The 19556-nt window shown below is 32.6% G+C and overlaps 1 protein-coding gene across 3 annotated transcripts in view; it reads right to left on the bottom strand.

Moving 5' to 3' along the window:
- The window catches only part of sick (sickie), a 165213-nt gene that overhangs the window by 51046 nt on the left and 94611 nt on the right, over nucleotides 1-19556 (bottom strand). For all 3 annotated transcript variants that reach the window (XM_018454453.1, XM_018454452.1, XM_018454454.1), the window contains 3 exons: nucleotides 4090-4240; nucleotides 2177-3743; nucleotides 1301-1674 (listed from right to left, as the gene is read on the bottom strand). In XM_018454453.1, coding sequence (XP_018309955.1) covers nucleotides 1301-1674; nucleotides 2177-3743; nucleotides 4090-4240 — 2092 coding nt within the window. The remainder of the gene's footprint in view (nucleotides 1-1300; nucleotides 1675-2176; nucleotides 3744-4089; nucleotides 4241-19556) is intronic.

Below are 19556 nucleotides of genomic sequence, written 5' to 3'. Positions count from 1 at the left end.
CTCTCTCTCTCAGTCAGACTTGAGTATTTCGTTGCAACCACGGAGAGAGAGCGGCACGGGCGTGGCGGAGCGTAATGAACGAGTCACGACACGAATCCATGACTTTGTGTGCCGGACAACATTTAAACGTTGTCTAAAATAGAAAGTGCCTCTATACTATAAATGCACTTAGAACGCAGAAAGTTATAATCTTTAATCGCGTACGAGAATTATAAGTAAAAGAAAATTAACTAAGAAAGATTAAACAATTTTTCACATAATGACAACAATTAATTTTCTAAAAATATTTAATACTAAACATTTTTTATATTAATTCTATTGTGAAAAAATTCTATTCATATGGCGCGAGAGATAATCGCAAATGTTTTTTATTTATTTTAATAATAATTTTAACGAAGATTTATACGATGCATCAAAGACTGGGAGATGTAAGACTTCGCGAGGGTGACGGGCTTTTCACCGAAAAGCTCACGAGAGGCTTAGACCCGAGCTTTCTTGATCAATACTCGACGCGCGCTCGGCGTCGACTACGCGGCGTTAATTTATCGTCACTCTCTTGCGCGGGCAAACGTCGTATATTTTCGCACTTTCTTCATCCATATTTCATTCGATAAAAAATAATCCATACGATCAGCAATCCGGTAAACTTTCGCGACGGACGTCTCGCACGTGTCATGAATTGCATGATACGCAAAGTTCAACCCTGACAAAACTTCTTAAATTTCTTTTTCGTGATGATTTAATTTGTTATCGATTTTCTGAAATCTCGACAGTAGTTTGATACAACATTGATAGAAATTCAAAAGCAATATTACTTTTAAACGTGTTACATTATAGCAGATTATGTTCTATTCTCTTGTTGTTACTGATATTGATTTATTATTACAATAATTATTGTTGTTATCATGTATATAAATACATATATAATACATGTATATAAATATATATAATGATAATAATAATTGTTATGATAATAAATTGATATTACCTGGATAAAAAAATTAATGCTTTGATTATAATATCATTATGTACATAATACTCTTGAGATTTGCAAGGGCACTTTCTATACAAAAACTATGCGTTTCGCGGGTTATCTCTTCAATTTCTATTCGTCTCTATGCATTCTTAGAATGGATTTGGACACGGAGATAACTCGCGAAACGCATAGTTTCTGTATCATTATATTATATATATATTGAAATATTATAAATTCATGAAATGATTTATCAATAATAAAATTTTAATTAATTGTTTTCCGATCATTATGTCCACAAAATAAAGAAAAATTAGAAGGATTTACCTGTGATCATGCTCGTGACCATAGGAAGGATTGATCCTGCGAGCGTATAGGGATGCGCCGCCCTCAGACATGTATCCGTCGCATAGATCCGAAAGGGTTCTACTGCCAACACTCATGCCACCTCCGCGCAGAACTTCACCGTCGCTCAGGTAACCGGAAGCGACGTCTACGTCGGCGTAATCGTGGTGACCAACATGATGATGCGATGATGAATGCAGGACGGTATACTGTCGTGCCGTAGTGCGGCTCGGTAGAGTCTGTAAGCCTCGGGCCCCAGGCGTGTACCCGCGCAGAAGAGGTTGCATAGGTTTCACAGTCATCTCGGCTTCATCATCTGCTAGAGCACCACCGCACGTCGAGTTTTCCGACAGCACCTTCCAAAAGAAAAACGAAAATAAAAGACGTATTTGAATAATTTTGTATTTTTTATTTTAATTTCCAAAATACTATCAAACTTTAAATTTGATTTTGCTTTGATTTTGAATAACTTGTGACATATCTTAAATTTATATCTTAAATTTTGCTTAGTTTATTTAGTCATTTTTATATTTGAGAAGATAATTAATATAGCGGAAAAGGAAAAAAACATTTTAAAAAGCTATTTTAGAATTATCTAGTCTAAGAAAATAAGTTTAAAAATATAGGATTTAAAAAAATAATCTAAAATTTAAGAAAAATTTAAGAAAAATTATAAATTATAAATCAAGAACCTATCAAGTTTCTTTCAAAGGATTTTCTAAAACTTTTTATGAAGTATTTATGATTATTAAACGTATATTAACGAACAATTTTGTAAATATTTGTATAGATATTATTATGATTATATCTTCCGGGTTTATTCGATAGCCATCATCTAAGAAAAATTCCAAAACTGACCTTTTCCATTTGTTCAAATGTAGTGTCGATCTTCCGGTTAGGGATCGTCTTAATTTCGCTACCGCTCTCACTACTTGGCCTGTAAATCACACTACTGTCGCTCGAGTTACTCTGCCCGGTGCTGTTAGAATTGCTATGCGAGCTGTCGGACATAAGGTCCGAAATACTCGGCATCGGTGACACCATCGCTACCGTATTAGGATCGAGTTTGCGATGAAGAGTATCGCCGCACTTCGGCTTTGTCGGCGTTGGCATTCCGCTGAGCGTGCTATTGTCTTTCGATGGTTTCGATGTGCCTTTCACAAGAGCAGTAGGTTTCGGGATGCTGGAACCCGGACTAAGCCCGGCCGGGTTCGGACCGTGAAGAGGACTATTCGAACTTGCTAACGGTTTACTGGACCCAAAGTTCAGATTGTTTTGCGTGGGTATACTCGTTAGTCCGTCTTCAGTATTAGTTAGCTTTTCATCAGCTACTGAATTAACACAGTTAATTGTTATAGAATTTTGTTTACCGTTATTAGAAGCATCGATAGATTCTATTTCTTCCTCACAAATAACCTTCTCCTGATTTGATACTCGAGTCTTCGATGAATCAAAACTTTCCATCTCTGATTGCTGTTCGTGATTAGCCTCTAAAACTTCTGGTTCTTTTTGTTTTGCCGTAAGATCTTTGCCATCTGATAGGTTTGCCTGATTCATGCTTAAAGTGCGATTAAAAGTATCGTTCTCATGAACAAGCGTCTCTCCCGTTTCGGATGGCTTAATAATACCGTTGGTATTTGCCAGAATAGCTTTCTGCATCATAAAGTCTTTATTCAGACCATTCGGTGGTGGTTTCACACTTTGTAAATAAATTTTTGGATCCGATATCTTGCCAGGAAGCTCCATTTTGGGTCGGGGTGAAAGTTTCGTTGTCGTGAGTTCGTTCCTCAAGTTCACGTTTTTAGTATCTTGAAGATTAATTTGTCTAGGTGGCGTTAGGACGGAAGGATTTGGTTTAGAAGGTTGCACTATCGGTTGCTTTACCAGTTCCTGAAGAGTAGATGTTTTCCTCTCACTCGATAATTTGGTGCTGATAGCTTTACTAGCAATTTTAACATCTTGCTCTACAACCGGATTATTGTAGAGTGTTGTCAGCTTCTCCGAGGAGTTTGGTGGACCTTTGCTCGTGCGCGCAATCTTACTCTGGGCCTTGCTTTGCTCCTTCCTGCCTGTTTTTGGACTGGCCTGCTTTGCTGGTTTAGCCGATTGCAGTTTTGATTTCAACGCACGACTTTTTGGTGATTCTTGAGCTTGGGCCTTACTTTGATCGCACAAGGAAGTTGAACTGTCTGAATGTTCAGATCGAGCTGAAGAAAATCCGGAAGAACTGGAAGTGCGCTTTGAAACTCCCGATGAAGTCTTTCCTCGTTCTTGATTTTTATCTTTATTATTGAAAAGTTTAAACTTGTCCAATACAGAATTCTTATTTGGCTGAGGTGCCGGGACAGTATTTCCAGAATACGGTAAGGCTTGTTGTTGGGTCCTTAGACCTCCATTGGGTCGGCCTACTGTGGATGCTCGAGGGCTGCAAATTATAAAAATTCAAATTAGAAACAGAAAAATACCTAAAAAGTTTTTTAATTATTTAAAAATATAAATATCTATAGATAGCAAATGTTTTTTTAACTAAAGTAAACATTTTAAATAATAATGTTTAAAATTATATATAATACTTGCAAGAATAAATTACATTTTCTGCAATATAGTACAAATGTATTTTGAAAAAAAATCTTAATTTTCTTAACTTTATTACATTAATTTTTGTTCTCTAATAATTAATATTTAATTTCTCCAAATAATAAAATTTAATGACAATTAATAACCGCATGATTGCAATGTAAAAGTATTTATCTTTTTAACGTAGATTTTACCTCGGCGTAGTAGCCGTGGGTTGTCGATTCGGATTTTGACTTCTAGGTTGCGGAATGAATGAAAGACCACCCTGAGACGGTTGTTGACTCGGGCTAGTGCTTCTAGAACTGCTCGCGCTACCCACGCCGCCATTCCCGTGTTTTAGACCACCTAAAACAAAGAATTATAGGGAATTATTAATTAATATCAGAATATTATTTTGCAATTTACATGCATTTTTTATTTAAAAAAAAGGATATTCCATTTATATTTGTTATAGTATTCGCCCTGCGTCGTCCGGAGTCGTGTCGCTTGATATTTAATTAGATACAGAGATCTGAAAATAATCCTGTTAAACCATCAAAATAATTATCTAGAATTAACTTAAGCATGATGATAGTAATGCAAAAAGTTTCAACATTTTAGCAACCAATTTGAATATTCTATATAATTATTCTGATGGTTCAACAAAATTAGTTTCAAATTTGTATCCAGCTAAATTTGTAGATAATAATACTTCAACAAAACCATTCTTTTGTAATATTTGCAATATGCAATGTGAATTCAGTGAAAAGAATATATCCGAAATAATCTTCTCAATATTATAAATAATAAAATTTAATGTAATTATTATTATAATATAATAGTACTTTTATTAAAGAATTCAACTGAATGACTTAATGATAGCAGAAGTTATATTCTAATGTAAAACAATCTATTCTTATGTTCATTTCTCCTAATATTGAGTCTAATGAAAAGAGCAATGAATTATGGCTGGTTTTTTTAATAATTACAAAACACATTGTTATTTGAGTAGGTATATCAATAAGACGATAATAATTGGCCGCGTCATTAAATGCGCACAATCGCGCGACTGTTGCAGCAGCCCACTCTGTGCATGTGCATTCGAATGGTGCAATGTACGGTGCAGCTCACCGTAGACAAAATAAACCATTCGTGTTTACCGAGAGCGAGAAGATTAATCCACTACCTCATACTACCACCCGATTCGCTCCTCTCGGGTAATCGTAGACGTTGTTTCTGTCAAATAATCCGCGTCGGTACGCAATTTGTTGAGCGAGCGATATCTCGAAACGTAAATACCAGTGATTAATTATGAAGACTGTATATGAGCTAGTGAGTTTAATAAAGATTAGTGATTTTAAATCTGAGTAATTTAATCTTAGACGAAAAATATTTGAAATAAATTTTAAAATAATATCTTAACAACGATAAATGATGTAATTTTGTAAAATTATAATCGGAATGATTAACTTTAATTATTCTAATTATATTATAAAAATTTCTTAAATTTGCTTTTGTTTGATTTATTTTCTATATAAAAATTATTTTCGTAATAAATACATAAATAAAATTAATAAAAAAAGGTTGAATTTTTCAATTCCTTGATGATTTATTATTTCGAAATTGCATGCGCTGATAACAGCATTCGCTTTTCTTGATTGACCCGCTCGACAGTGATTTGCAGTAGTTACAAGTACCTAATTCGTCAACCATCTCAATTGTCCTTGCGTACGTGACACAAATGTGGTTGACACGGATAAAAGTGCTCGGCGAAGCAGAAATTTTTTGATATGACCAACACAGCTTTTTATCGCGTTTTGACGTGACTATATCTATCTCGTTTAATTAATTTATTGCACATTGCGAATTAGTTCTAATTTTTTAGCGGAAGAAAATTCTTCTTCAGTTACATATGTCTGTTACATATGCCAAATTTAATTTATTTAACTGTAAATTATTAAGTCTCGATAAAAATTAAATTAATTTGAAGATTCATTTTCATATTTAAAAAAAATCACAATGTTTCGAAATAAAACCAGAACGTTCATTCACATATAGGATTAAACAAAGACATCCGTTTGGTCCACGTCAGCGAATAAAAATCAAATCTGTGTTCAAAGCAGCTCTATCGAAAATCGCCAGTCATGGGGTGTCGTAATGAATTCGATTCCTTTTTTTATCTAGTACACAAAGGAGGAGAAAAAGAGATACAGTTTAGGGGAGTTAAAACGTGACTAGGCATTCACTCGTCTGTCACAAGAATGATTCATCACGCGATGCGATCGATCTGTCGCGATATTAGTGACAGCCATGCACTGAAAATTTCCGAGGTAGAATCAGAGACGAATGTTCTCTTTGATTATACAATATTAATATTTTGTATAATAGAAAAATTTATGCAAGAATTGAAAAATAATATTATGAATTTCTTTATGAGAAGATAATAAATAGAAATACTTAGAAATAGATAGAAATAGAAATAATTGTAATAAAAAGAGATTATATTTATTATATAAAGAATTCTTTAAAAAAGGATTTTGATTGAAATGTTATATATATAAATAAAGAATTTTTTTCTGAAAATTTTAATTGATAGAATGTTTAATATGAGGAATTTTCATACTTTTAATTAAAAAAATTTCCTACCGTCAAAGGACTCCTTGCGATATATTTAAAATTTCAAATAGATAAATCTTAATCTCTGGAATATCCTGAATAAAAATAGGAATTTTGTCTACAGAGAATTTCTTACGAGAGGAGCAATGATCGTGACTGCACTCATTCACTCACTTCACTGAGACTAACGTTTAGCGCTCACGCGTCCCCTCTGTTATTCTCTCATTGTTCCTTCCGTCCGAGATAAGACAATATCAGCCTACGTAGAAATGAAAAGGGACGACCGATTTCCATAATCGATAGGCTATTGAGCATCAGCCATTATCAATTGTTTGTCACTCTAATTGTGATAATATTATAAGAACATAAAGAACTCTAAAAATTATCTCTAATGATTTTACGATACGTACAACATTCAATAAAATCAAATAAAAATTGTGACAGAATTTAGATATTTTTATAAACACTTTATAAATCTAATTATAAACACATTGATAATTCTTTAAAAGATAAAGAAAGTTTTGAGAAATTACTTTGAAAATTTTATCTATATTTTTATAAAGTTCAGAACAATCACAGAAATAATGATATAATAACAGAATTCTAAAATTTTTATAATATTCTATAAAGCGAATTACTGATAATTAATTATAGGTAACCATCATTCAAATATAGACCGCTTTAAAAATAATTTTCAACTTCTAAGAACAATACAATTCAGAATGTAATATCTCAATGCTTGAAATTACGCTGTTCAAAACTAACAATAAGTAACAAGTATGTTGCAGTTGGCGTCCTTTTGCAGTCAGTCGCGCGCGTAAACTCGTACTTACATTTTATACGAGCTCATATACTTCCACTATAGCCTCGATCCTCAGGACTTCCTAGCCCCTTTGTTTCAAGAGTGCTTTGGAATATAAAAGAATCGCTACAACGGTGCACCAGCGTGGCACATAGGGGCATCCGTTTCACGGTGCACGTGTGCACTCACACACATATGCGTGCATTAGGAGCGCGATTGACAGACCAAGATGATTACCTACAGCAGCGATAAGCCCTAAACTTATCATTATATATTGTAAATATTATATATATATTGTATTGTAACATACTGTTGTATATTATATATACAATATATTTGTGTGTGTGTGTATCGTATTAATATTATATCTTATTATTATATTTAATTTGTAAAATTGTACCATATTATTCTTTTATGTATTTCAATTTTCAACTGGAATATAATTGTGTAAATTTGACGTTTCGGTTTTGCTCTCAATTTTGTAAAAATTTTAGAATCGATTAGTTCGCCCCTTTTAGAAATCTCTTTTCGCCCTCAATATAACTTACGAAATGTGTCTCGGGCCTTATCTGGACCATAACTTGAGACGCGCGGAAGTGAAACGGAACGCGATATTGCGTGTCGAGAATTTATTTGTGGGTATACGTACAAACTGTTCTCGTAGATGTGAAGCTAAGAGAACGTTTATAGCGCATAAGCGCGATAAACGCGATCTACCCTTGAGCGACTCTCTCAGATTGTCGAACTTTATTTTTCTTTTTGATATCGAGTGCCACTTCGATCTCCTTTTCGTTTATCGTGGATGATTCTTCTTCTTGCAAACGCAAGAGATAAAGATAATGCAAATGCATGCGCTTCGTAAAAGAATAATCGATGTGATAAAGCAAATGGATGTAAAAATCATTTGGAGCAATTAAAATGAGAGATATATTGCTCGATCAATTGTTTTCAAATTCTTCCATTACATTTAGAAATAATATAGAAACAAAAAAATTCAAGAGTAAAAATAATATTTAAAAAGATTGCATGCTTATAATAGATATTTGAAAAGTTTTTTCTCTTTTTCAACATGTAATCGCGCGGTAAGAGCTCGTGTTTGTATCAGTGTAAACATATACCTATGTAAAAATTGCACATCAATAGATATCTAATAATTACCGATCGCTGATCATTATCATCACTCAATTCTTTCATCATTACAATCTTTCTTGTTTTTTTCTTTCTCCTTCTTTTTTATTTTTATCTTAAATAAAATTTGATAGTGTGCAGAGAGTCAAAATTATCTTTAAAGACAATTTGAGTCAAAGGAACCGAAAAGTAGGAGTGATTAGATATACAGTTTGAGTTCAAGTTACATCTTGGCCCAGCCTGACAAGGCTGCTCTATCGAAGATTAGAAGAACCCTTAGAAGCTTCCTCGATGACTAAGCTGACCTTTTTCAAGGAAAGTTCTGGTATCGACTAGCTGTCAAATCAGCTCGACAACTAGCACGTGTTACATCGTATTCCGCCTTTTACCCGGGCTTCCAAGTTCCAGGCCAATTAGCAGTCGATGTATCGCACGGGGATTCTTTATCTCGATTAGAAGATTAGACAGAGATTAGATTATGATGATTAGAGATTGAACGTAACGCATCCGTGAAACGAAAAGCGACGTTTGGATTTGGGGGTTACTGCCAGAATTTTGATAAGATTAAAGACTTCGGAATGCAGCGTGTTCCGATTATTGTCTTCTTAAATGTCTCTTAATTCTATTGGCAAATATATATCAAAAGACTCGCAGAACAATATACACCATGAAAAAAAATAATTTGATATCATTAAATTGACAGAGACTCTTATATACTTGGACTTTTATAATAAAAAATAATTTTGGCTCGTAAAAAATACGACCTTTGGGACTTGTCACACCCCACGATAGTTCCGCTGTATTAATATAGTTCTGAATAAGGGAGAGAACGGCGAGATACAGAAAATAAACGAATTTTCCTTGCAAACAAGCCAATGCGCTGGCAATAAAACGGATCTAACATTACGCGAGACGAGACAAGCTGTTACACGTAGTCGTTAATGAAGTTAGAGTACCTCGTTCTTTTTACTATGTTTGCAAAGTGAGCTTAAAGCTGAACATAGTGTCTATGGATTGAGGAAGAAAAGGGAATGAGAATAAACCCCCTCGCACCCACTACAGAGATAATGTCAGGCTCCTAATTGACGGGAACGACAATCGAGAGCTCGTTTCAATTTCGATCGTCTTTTGCGAGCTTTTTTTCTCTGTCTTCTCGCGCACGTGCGTCGAATTAGCACGGACAGGCTTTGGCTCGTATTCCCTCTTCGTCTCTATATTCGCGGATCCCCACAAGCATCCCATGGGATCAACTGAATTCCAAATAGGCTGTGACTCACATAAACCGCACATAAACTATGCTTCGAAGATTCTTCTTTTGCCTGTCAATTTATCTTTCTTGTCCTTCTACCCTTCATGATTCACTGTTTGGCGACTTTAATTTCAATACGAGTTGAAGGATGTATGGGACTTAATTTGAAAAAAGATTATATTCTTCAGTAAGAGATCTGTTATCTTCATGTACTATAATTTATTAATTGTATTAATTTAATAAAATATTCGCAATGAAAGAAGATATTAGGTATTAAAAATTCATTAGTAATATTACTATCGTCAATGCTTCATATACAAATGCTATAGACAAATTAAAAAATTTTTAAAGAGAGACTTTCAGAAAGACTTTTAAAAATTTTCTAGTAATTTTTAAATTGTAAAAAAATCTATATTAAGATCTCTTTCAAAAAAAATTATATTCAACAGTATTATTTTAATTTGTTTTAATCTTCTCTTTGTAAGAATTTTCGTAATAAAGAGGACGCAAAATATGTTGCATTGTAGCTTTCTGATCAACGTTAATTATATCAACGTGATAAGAACACGGAGAAAATTTTATATTAAATTTTAATACAATTTTAAATTACATTTTACTATGTCTTGTATTTTCGGATGAACCCTCACAACAATGTTCCGACATAATTTTTATATTGGTGTGTAATACTAGTTTTATCATATAAATGAAATAATTTTTGTTAAACCAGCGCTTAAGCCATGGAAAGAATTAATTTTTACTATGATACGCAAATAAAATTTACTAGGTATATATTTTTTATTATCTTTACAATACTAACTTTTATTCAACAAGTTTTGAGTTTGTAATAAAAAATTTTTACTATGAAAAAATATAAAAATTACGTTATATTGTTGTTTTTAGAAAAATGACTATAGCATTTAAACTTATAATTACATGATGGTCCGCAGCTTCTACCACATTATAATAATTTTAAATATAAAATTTTCTCCGTGAAGGTGTACAGCTAATCTCATCGTACTTCAAGCAAAAAAATTATGTTTCTCTCTCTCTCTCTCTCTCTCTCTCTCTCTTTCTATAACAAGGATTAATGAAAAATAATGAAATTGCAAATCGTGATGGACATCGATGCAGGATAAAGGCACGCAAGCGTAACGGTACATTGGATGATGATGAGGCACGATGATAAACGATGATGATCCCGAGGCCCGTAAGATATAATGTAGCACGTATGTTGAACCCTCTTGTCAGTTTCAACGATCTGATCCTATTTTATTCCTCCCCCTGGCGATAATGCCAGGTGCATCGAATACCTACATTTCAAAAAGGTTTGCCATTAACCGCAGGATAACGGAATTACTTGTCGCTTCACGCTGGACTTGATTGATTCGGTTTCAGAAAAAAGTGGTACAGTTTGATAGAAATTATTATATTTAAAAAAATCGATTATATCCATTGATCTAATTTATTTTATTAAATTATTTATAACATATTTTTTTGAATAACTAATGTTATATTAAAATATATATCTGTAATATATTTGTATATTTATATAATAGAAACTTAGATATTTTTGTTTAGTTTGAGTGGAAATAAAATTTCATTTTATACAATGTATTAATTAATATTAATATTATACATTTTAGTTAATACTTTATGTTAATTTATACAATCATTTCATTATCTACAATTATAAGTTTCTATACCGCGAAATTTTCTGGGGATTTTGCTATTAAAGTTTATATTAGTTCCCTTATGAATTAAATGAACATGTGCGCCTCTCAGGGTCTCGACTCGAGGGTCTCGTTCGATAATGGCCGACGATCAGGAGGGGCAATCGCGACGACAATAGTGTAGAGATGCGTGGGATGAAACAAGACGGAGTTAATGTCGGTAACAGCTGTCGGTACCCGCGGAACAAATAAACAAGACACTCTCTTGAGTAAAGGATGTTGCTCCATCTTTCGAATCGATGCCTAGCGTGTCGCCCGTCGATCACTAGCAAAAAATTGTATGGGTCTTTGTCTAGAGAATAATAAGAGACAGCATTATAACAAGAAACACGATATATACACGCCGATCTTGAACTTTTATTACCAAAAAGTACTTGTAAAATCATGATCAATATTTAATAGAAAAATTGGAATGTCTATGGAAAACTAATGAAATAAAAAAAATATGAGAAAATTACACTGTCTAAAATAATTTTACAACACGAATGTGAATGCATTCATTTTCTTATAATAACAATAATAATAATAACAATAATAATAATAAACATAACGTGCGGTTTCAATTGCAAGCATATTTATAAAACTATGGTCACTTTGGATCTTCATTGTAGTGTGAGTGAAAGAAAGAGAATATCCGGTCTTTGTGATCGCGAGGAAGTCCGGCAAACTACGCGGTGCATTGAAATAGCAAATGAATATCCCGCACAGCCGTATTCTTTAAAAAAAGAAGAAACGAAAAAATCCCTCTCCAGAAAGAGAAAGAAGTTTGTTTTATTTCAGGCTCGCTTTTTATCGTCGCGAACTTTCAACGAAGGACGTTTTGTGAAGCCGTCGAATAAAAGTTGGGAGAGATCGATGGGAGCGAGAGCAAAGATCGAGAGTCCCAAAGGAGAAACAGATGGAAAAGGATTAGGAGTCGGCGAAAGAGATCGATCGAGAGGAGTGCTGGAAAGTGAGCTTGGAAGTACTTTTACGCTAGCAATTTCGTCTTTGATCAATTGCGACGAAGATGCTCCGAATGGCCGTGCTTTGACGATCGCAAAGAAATCTCCTAAGAGTTTAGAGGTTCTTTGAATTCGATTGAAAGTCGATGATATTCACTCGCTCGATTTGCGTTGTAATATATTATGATTTCAGACGTCAAAAGTTTAATAATAACGTATGATTTATAAAGAATATTTCCTATAATAATTAAAACAAATTTATATAATATAACTCTCATTTAATAAGAACAGAATTTCTATATTCAGTCAAAGTGGACTTAGTACTTAAATATTTCTGTGTGAATTTATATACGTATCTTATATAGTAACATTTACATATTATACCATATTATATACAAAAGAAGATATATTTTTAAATTAAAAAAAATTTTTTTTTAAAGAAAAACAAAAAAGGAATAGAGAATATAAAAATATTATAAAATGGAGAAGTCTCGAAACAGATATTTCTAACATCTCTTCATGATATTTGAAAATGATATTTTTTGAAAATGTACACCGAACATGAACACAGTAAGGAGCGCATTTCTTCCTCACAAAGAGGTGCTCATCAGCAGAATGGCGCGCAATCGACGTCATTTTTTTCCCCGCATGGAACGAACGAACACCCCGTCGCGTCAGTCGGCTGTCTCGTTTCGCAGCCGAGCTTCACAGCACAAATTGCAATCTTCCCCTTTTTCTAGATTCCCTTATTTGTCCTGCCTGCTTGCTTCTCTCCTCGTATCCTGCCTGCATGCCTGTCTGTCTGCCGATTGCAGGACCCTCGTTCTCTTTTCAAGACACTCTTCCTCCTAAACTCTCTGTCATGTTCACGTGTCGTGTTTTTTCAGAATGTTCATTTCGAGAGAACACAGGTGCAACCTTGTCAATAAAAATGAAGAAATACTGTGCGATTCATCGTGGGGGTGCATTCGGAAACTCTCGTTTTCCAATTCAAGATTTCATTACACAAGAGAAGAAACACCAGTCCGCATTAATTACTCAATAGTAGAAAAAGAGCACCCTCAAGCATACTATATTTTAAAATCGTATAAGATGTAAAGAAATCATGAAATGTGCAGGATCTTATTAAAAAGAATTTAAAAAGCAAATACTATATATTATAAAAAAACAAATAAAGGATACAAATAAAAAAAGACACAAGAAATTAATTAATACAATGTAAAAAAATAATAGCTTTAAATTAATAAAAACTTGAAGCAACGTGATTGGTCATGTTTATATAAAAATATTACGATAGTAAAGAATAATTATAATTTTTTAATAAGAAATATTGAAAGATTGATTTAAAACACGAGCTCTTTTTAAAATCATCGTCTGTCTTTGTTAGGTACACATGAAAGCATTGCATGTCAAAGCGTATAGTGAGTATAGATACATATGTGTATATGCAGGTACCTGCATTTAAAAATAGCAGTCTGTATAACAAAGAACAATCACTCGCACGCTTTTGTTTTTTGATTATATATTGCAATTTATTTTAAAGTAATAGCTAAACAATTCTGCTTTATTAATTCCATAAACTTTTGTTCAATATCTTCTCTCTATACCTAAATATCTAAATTCTTAATGCCGAAGATAAATATATATCTACTATTTAAAATCAAAATTAAATACTAATCGGACTCTCGAAATTAAAAAAACAATAATATAATGTGTGGACAATGAGAGCGTTACACTGTGCGGTAATTGGTGCGCAATTTATACAATAGTCTAATAATATTCACATAATATATATATTAAAAATGTACAGTGACTGTCGATACCAGTTTATTTGGACGTTTTGATTTCTTTCAATTTTAATATATATATTATGTGAATATTATTAGACTATTGTATGAATTGCGTACCAATTACCGCGCTGTGTAACGCTCTTTTTTTTTAACAAAAATTAAAATTAAATCTTATAAAAATAAAAATTAAAAGATATATTTGAATAATAATAGGTTCCTTCTCGGCTATATCATAGATAAAGATTAAATTTTTCTGAAATTAATCTCGAGTCACGCGATTCCTGTAATTTCCAAGCCTAGTCGCGTTCGTGGTCACGGATCACATGCGAATGCGACAGCCACGAATAACATGAGCGATAGCAGACGACGAACTGTCGAGAATTCGATAATGGAAATGCGTGGCAGGATGTCGTCGTCGAAAAAACCGCAACAACATGGGAGAAAAAGAAATAGGTAGAAGAAGTATCTATCTGCATAAAAAAGAGCCTGACCAGAGACAAGAAACGAAAAGGAAAAGAGGGGCAAATAGGGAAAAAGGGAGACAAAGAGAGAAAGGGAATATATTAAAGATAACATGTACAACACGCAGCATCCATGTGACGGAGAGAAAAAAGGTATGAAAGGGAATACATAAGCGAAAATATGCAACATACATAGTATTCGCGTGCATGTATAAGTAAGAGAAAGCAAGAGTGCAAAAGACAGAATACGCACGAAAGAGAGATGTGGAAAAAACAGGAAAAAAAGGAAAAATATCAAGGATCAGATTCAAAAGTATTCCAACCTCGCGAGTGCTTCTTTTCACTGACGTCGCAGCAGGGAGAGAAGAGAGCGGCGTGCGATTAATAAAAATCCGTATCGCGCGAGCTGTATACATCGAGGGATGTACATCGGTGCATATTTGTGTTTCTCATGGGAAATGTACCGCATGGGGAAGCTTACAATATTTCTACATATTCTGAAAATATCGATATTTCGCTTTTGATAGATTGTGTTTCTGGCATTGATATTTTGGTCGTGATATAACCTGAACCTGAACCTTTCATTCGGCAGCATTAAATGGAATTGTTATACGATTTCACGTGTGTTACTTATTATTTAAACATGTGATTATTAAACATGCACTTTTAATATTATAGTTTTTTAAATAAATTAAGCAAATTATAAGTGAAATGTAGAATAAAATTTAGAAAATATTTTTTCGTAAAAAGAAATTTACAAATAAATAACATATATAATATCAATTTATATAATAACAGTTTAAAAATTATAAACAAATTAAACAAATAGAAAAATATATAATCAAAAGAAATTTCTAATAAATCGACGAAAGTAGATTCAAATTATACGGAGATGAGGATTATAAGAGGAAAGTTTAAAGTACAGCAGTGTTGAGAGATGCAAGTCCGAAGAGCATAAGAGCTTGAGAGGGTCGCAAGTATGATGTTGCGAGAGATCGAGAAAAAGCTGGCGGTGACGGTTGAAAATCGCCAAGGGGGTAGAAAACACTGCGTAGCTAGCATACAAAGAGCGAGTTTTCCAGCCCCGGAACAAAGCGGATTTCATTCCCGCTTTCTAGCCCCAGCGACGAGGGATAAGGTAGAAATCGAGTAGAAATGCGCCCTGTAAGTACGTGAACACGCTGTGTCTAAATAACACACAGGTTCGCAAATATTTGTGCATCACATTTTCGAATGAACTCAAAATTAAAAAATAAATATAATCGTAGAGAGAAACAATATTTTTCATTTTAGAATCAACTAAACAATCATGTTTACTATTCTATATTCAAATTAATGTAATAGAGTCCAATATCGTATCACTTCATTATGTCTCTGTATACCTCACATATCGATGATGAGGTTTCCCCATACGATGCATTATGCTTTGCAGCACCTTGTGTTACGTGTATACATATAATATCAGAATTGCCAATTTAGCATTGAACGTGTCTACACATATATACTCCGTCCCACAATTTCCACGTATATTCCCCGATAACTATTGAGAGAAGAACTGAATTATTGGAAATATAGAGAGAGTTATAGAGAGGATTATAAGGAAAAATCATCAATGATGTTAACAGCGCGAAATAGAGATAATTAACATTATTGTAACATACAGCTCTACATGTTGCATTGTAATTAATAATATTTCATTATTTTTTAATTTACTTTGTAAGAGTAAAAATATAACATGTAATAATTTTTAATTATATTTCACATATTTTCAACGATTATTTCGTGTTGCATTACAAAATTTGGAAAGTCTTTCAAAGCTGATAGTTAAAAATAAATTTCTTATTTCTGATATAATTCCCAAAAAAAGTATTAAATTAAAATAATTTCAATATCTTCTTTCTGTATCTTGTTATATTAAATACATAGTTTGATATTTTTGTGATTTCATTATACGTTTTACTAATTTTATTTATTTTAATATTTTCTCGATCGATTCTATCAAAATATTAGAACATTTAGAAATTATTTAACTTAATGACAATTATATAGTCGAACGCTTATATTTTAAGGGGCATGTTCTTTTTAAACTAAATTTCACACACACAAACTGAAAGAGTTAAACAAAAAAAAGAAGAAAACACAGGAAAAAAAAGGAGGTACGAGATCGAAGACCTTGCAAAGAAGAAGAACCGCCGCTTGTGCTAATAATAACTCAGACTTATTTATAATTTCAGATCATCCCGTCACGCCAATGATACACATACATAACTCACGGTAAAATGTAGCCAATACCGCGTCATATTTTTACTGTGTAACTTTTCCTTTTTTCGCGTCATCACCGTCTTTCCTTGCCACCTTCACAAATACATGTTTAAAATGAGTGTAGCGGGTTCATCGAGGGAGATTAATTCTTGAAACCTGTACTGAACCGGTACCCGAATGTATAAGATAGTATTTTTAACTCGCGCGAGACCGAAGAAAGGCGAAAGGAAAAGAAAGATTTAAAGGTTTCTGAATGTCCATGTTCAGTGGTGCTCAAAAGATACATAATTCGAATAAATCTCAAAGTTATAAAAATTTATTAATATAAAAAATAAATACATGAACATAGATATATAAAAATAAAATAACAAAAAAAAGTAAAGATAGTTTCGAAAGGCATACATATACATATTATTTTAAGCTATCAATGTCGAATAGAAGGTTTTAATCTTTGAAAATATTAATAAACATTTATAATGATCGATAACATAGATTATACGTTTCAATATTTCGAGAAATTTTAATTTAATAGTTATAACTCTCTCTCTCTCTCTCTCTATATATATATATATATATAAATAAAATTATGATTTATGAATAAATAAAATTTATAATAAAATAAAAATATTCAATATTTTTTAAATAGTAAAAACAAAAAGGATTTAAAATAATTATGCATATCTGCAACATTTGGGTATATAAATTGTCAAATATGTAATTTCGATGATTCCTAAATATGAACATTGACATATATCGTGAAAATTTCATATTTTAAATGTAGTGCTAATATGAAATAACTTCAAAACAGAAACATGATTTTCTTTCTAGAACTGAGAATCCCTGTAGCGCTCTGATGTTTCGGGGTTAAAGACCGGGTGCAGCAGGTCTTACGTGTGCTCTGAGACTTCAATTTTCTCTCGTTGTTCTTCTCTCCTTTGCTACTCTTTTTCAACCTCCTCTCTTCATCGCCGATCTTTCTGCGCTTTCTCTTTCTTATCGAAAGCATCTCTTTCTTTTTCTTGTATACGAACGTACCCATGGAACGAAAGACAGTTTATAACGGATCTGACGAATGGTCGAAAGAGTTAGTTTCTTTTTTCTCTCTTTTTCTTGTTTCTTCTTTTTATTTACCTTTACTTGTCTCTTTGGGAGGTTCCCGTGGGATTACTGTATTTAAGGTGATCTCACAACGCGCATATGCATTTAGAACTAAATCTCGTCTACGAGTAAAGTTCAATAAACCATGAATTTCAAGAAATAATTACTCTTAATATTAAAAATAAACAATAAATACTATAAATATTACAAAAATAGTGTCCATAAATTTCTGAAATTTGTAACCTTATAAATATAAAATTTTAAATAATAGTAATTATATTTTTTATTTCTTTTTGATACAGAAATTATAATGTGGAATTTTAATCGATCATAATGCATCTGTTAGTATTCTTTAAATGCAATTTTTAATACAGCGTTTGGGACATTTTCCATTATGCCGGAAATCTCTTCAGGAAATTCTACGGATTACCTATGTGGGGATTGAGTTAAGTCGAAGCAGAAGGCCGAAGAGGGGAAAAGAGAGAGAAGAGAAAGAGATCGATATGTGTGTAGATGAATAACGCGTAATCTTATTTAATTGATACAAATGTTACTTTATTTAATATCTACAATATAATGAATACATAATTAGCTTTAACTTAAACAATATTAACACGAACAGATTACCAGATGGGTTTTGGAAGTCCATAGTACTTCCACAAGTAATTTAAAACTAAATCTTAAAAAAATAATGCTATGTGTATTTATCAAAGGAAATTCGTTTAATATTTTATACATTAATATTCTCTATCATAACAATAAGCTATATGCTAATGAAGATTATAGATTTTTAAGAAAAACGTTTTTCTAATTCATGATCATACATATTATCGAAAGGGAAATAACGATACAATCTCTTTCAAGATCTTGACCTATAAGACGCCTAGAAAAGTTGTCGTCTAGGTTGTTATCTACGACAACGTGATGAGTGATAGATAGTCAAATGGAAAAAAGAGCCTAAAATAATATCGTAAACCATGACGAGAGAAGGGCGCCCCGTTTCGCTTATGCGTGCACGCACGTGCATTATGGCCGGTCGGCTAGTTTGTGTAAGTACGACGTGGAAGTCTATTTCGAACGTAGGAAAACGCGTTCTGTATCCAGATACACAGACACATATGCTTTGATATCATCAGGATATATGGAGAATAGGCCGTGCGCGCACGCGAGAGAGAGAGAGAGAGAGAGAGAGAGAGAGAGAGAGAGAGAGTACAGCATCCCTTCATAAAGCTACGCATCAGAGGTACCCAACCTTGTAGATAAATAAGTGATAGGAGCATATATTTTCTTCCCATTATCTAACAGATTTATTATAAGAAAAAAAGTACGATTTCAAAAATTGAAAACGCTATATTAAAATCTTTACATATGAATGAAATAGATAATTAAAAATATTCGATTATTATTATTACCATTATTATAAATTTAACAAAAATGTATTGTATTCAATAAATTCAACATATATTATTTGCCTACTCTTCAGGTGAAATATATTTTTAAAATATGTAAATAATATAGATAAATTTATAACAATTAAGTAACAATATTTATATGTATATTTAATATCTATATATAATATTAAATATAAAATATTGCTTTACT

This window comes from Mycetomoellerius zeteki, unplaced genomic scaffold (genome assembly GCF_001594055.1).
Source record: "Mycetomoellerius zeteki isolate Tzet28-1 unplaced genomic scaffold, Tzet1.0 scaffold433, whole genome shotgun sequence".
NCBI classification, from domain to species: domain Eukaryota; kingdom Metazoa; phylum Arthropoda; class Insecta; order Hymenoptera; family Formicidae; genus Mycetomoellerius; species Mycetomoellerius zeteki.
This window is presented reverse-complemented; position numbering and strand designations above follow the sequence as displayed.